Raw genomic sequence first — 2,839 nt, forward strand, 5'->3', positions numbered from 1 at the left:
GCCTTCGTCTTCTAAGCTCAGCACAACTCAGCTATTGCATGTGGGGCTGGCATTGCCTCTTGTCCCTCCCAGTTGACCGTTAAGTTCTAAAAGGATGGTCAGTAGCCCGGCCGGCCGGCTTTGGCTTAGGCAGTGGTCGGCAAACTCATTAGTCAACAGAGCCAAATACCAACAGTACAACGATTGAAATTTCTTTTGAGAGCCAAATTTTTTAAACTATATAGGTAGGTACATTGTTATTAACTTAATTAGGGTCCTCCTAAGGCTTAGGAAGAGCCAAACTCAAGGGGCCAAAGAGCCGCATGTGGCTCGCGAGCCGCAGTTTGCCGACCACAGGCTTAGCGGTTGAGCGTCGACCTAGGAACCAGGGGGTCAGGGTTCGATTCCCGGTCAGGGTTGCTCAATACCCCGTGTGGGGCGTGCAGGAGGCAACGAATCGATGCTTCTCTCACATCGGTATTTCTGTCTTTCCCTCTCTCTAAAAATCCATGGGAAAAATATCCTCGGGTGAGGATGAAAAATAACAAAATCAAATAAAAGCTAGAGGGACTTGGGGGCTGGGAAATACCACAGGTGGCATTTTCTTCCTCCGAGAACAATGGGCCCTGGGGTCCATCCCCCCCAACATGGGGGGCACACACCCTCCCAGCTCAGACCCAGCACCCGGGAGGATGGAGGTGGGCGGGGGAGGCAGCCGTCTGCCCGAGGAGGCGCCGGAGCCTGCAGACGAGGAACATCTGTGTCCAATTATCGGCAGAACGGGGCACGTTGGAGAGCGTGCTGGCTCCCGCGTGCAGGGCAGAAGCACCCGTGTGACTCAGCAGGACCCCGCCCCCCATCCCAGCTCCCTTAGAGCCACAACCCCCGGGTCCACCTATCACCTGGGTCCCCCCAAGAAACAACCCCTCAGGGTCCCATTGCTCGGGCCTGGATTTTGACAAGACCTCCATCCGCCTGAGAAACCTGCAGCCAGGCCTGGCTGGCGTGGCTCAGTGGTTGGGGCATCGCCCGCCCTTCCATTTGGACACACAGACACATGGACAGATGGGTCTTTGGCCAAAGACCCCTCTGCAGGTTTCTGGAACCTTCCTCTTGGGAACTCTGCGAGCCCTTTGGCCTCCCTCGGGCCACATTCGCTCTCCTCCCCCAGCCAGGCTGCAGGCTGTTTGGTGCCCCCCTCCCTGTGCCCTAGCCCAGCAACTGCCTCCAACCTCCTCCTCCAACCTCCTCCGGGGAATTCTGTGCCTATTTCTGGACCTTTCTCTGTGTGGTCCCCTCCGACAGGTTCCGGCCACCTTTTCCGCCCTGAACACATTCTTCTCCGCCCGGCAAGCCTTCCCGCCGCACAGCCTGGCGGTGCCGAAGGCAGGCAATCGGCAGGGGCCGCCACCTGGTCCCCTTCTCGGGGTCCCAGCCCCGCACAGTCTGTTGTCCAATGTCTGTACCTCATTGCTCTTTCACAGACGTATTTCCTCCAACTTTCTATCGTTCCTAACAAGAGGGTAAGTCCCTGCCCAGTTACTCTATCGTGGGGAGCAGCAGCAATCCTGACTTAAAAAATATATTTTTAAAATATATTTTTATTGACTTCAGAGAGGAAGGAAGAGAGATAGATAGAAACATCCATGATGAGAGAGAATCATGGATCAGCTGCCTCCTGCACGCCCCACACTGGGGACCGAGGCCGCAACCCAGGCATGTGCCCTGACTGGGCATCAAACCGTGACCTCCTGGTTCATGGGTTAACATTCAACCCCTGAGCCACGCCGGCCGGGCCATCTTGTTTACTTTTAATAATTTTCAACTATGAAATTGTTCACATGGTCATATGTTTATTCTCCCACCTCCACTACAATGTGAGGGTAGCAACAATGTCTGTAACACACACAACCAATCCCAGGGCCCAGCACCGGGCTGCAATATGAAGAAAAGCCCGGCCGGTGTGGCTCAGTGGATTGAGCATCGTCCCGTGCACCAAGAGGTTGCTGGTTCGATTCCCGGTCAGGGCACATGCCCGGGTTGTGGGCTCGATCCCCACTAAGGGGCGTGCAGGAGGCAGCTGATCCATGATTTCTCTCTCATCATCCATGTTTCTATCTCTCTCTCCTGCTCCCTTCCTCTCTCCCTAAAAAAAAAAATCAATAAAAACATATTTTAAAATATAGAGAGAGAGGAAAAAAGGACTATGAAGAAAAATATATGCTATTGCCACCCTGGGGCCAGATGTTAGCATGAATCAGTGGATAGAGACGAAATGCGGGGGTGTCGGGAGGCTGACGGCCGGCCGGGTGTGGCCAGGCTGGCACGGGCCTCCTCCCCAGCCCGCACTGTCCCTGTGACACAGGCTTTCCGCTGGGGCCTGGACATTTTCACAGGAGGGGCTGGCAGCAGCGAACGCTTGGCGTGCGGGTCCTGTGTCCAAGCAGCGGGCTAGGGTCCCCGCACTCCTCACCAGGGGGTGGAGCCTGAGCCTGAGCCTGAGCCCTCCAGGACAGAGCCCACCCCGTCTGGGGGGCCCGTGCCCCTCGACACCGATTCCCACCAGCCTCCGGGGGGACCGCGTCAGGACTGCGCACAGGGTGCCTCCTGAAGGGGTTTCACACTGGCCTGGCCTGGCTCAGTGGTTGAGCATCCACCTAGGAACCAGGAGGTCAGGGTTCGATTCCCGGTCAGGGCACAGGCCCGGGTTGCAGGCTTGATCCCCAGTGTGGGGCGTGCAGGAGGCAGCCGGTCCATGATTCTCTCTCATCGTGATGTTTCTCTCTCCCTTCCTCTCTGAAATCAATCAAATGTTTGTTTTTTAAAAGAGAGAGAGCTTTTACTAGTAACTGGTAGAACC

At 56.1% G+C, this 2,839-nt stretch overlaps 1 protein-coding gene across 1 annotated transcript in view; it reads left to right on the plus strand.

Moving 5' to 3' along the window:
- Positions 1–2,434, plus strand: part of LOC102442238 (calpain-9-like) — a 19,611-nt gene extending 17,177 nt beyond the window's left edge. The window contains exons 19-20 of the mRNA XM_023749004.1: positions 1,285–1,365; positions 2,345–2,434. Of these exons, the coding sequence (XP_023604772.1) occupies positions 1,285–1,365; positions 2,345–2,434 (171 nt within the window). The remainder of the gene's footprint in view (positions 1–1,284; positions 1,366–2,344) is intronic.
- Positions 2,435–2,839: the final 405 nt, after the last annotated feature.

Source organism: Myotis lucifugus, unplaced genomic scaffold (assembly GCF_000147115.1).
Source record: "Myotis lucifugus unplaced genomic scaffold, Myoluc2.0 scaffold_2289, whole genome shotgun sequence".
In the NCBI taxonomy this organism is placed as follows: Eukaryota; Metazoa; Chordata; class Mammalia; order Chiroptera; family Vespertilionidae; genus Myotis; species Myotis lucifugus.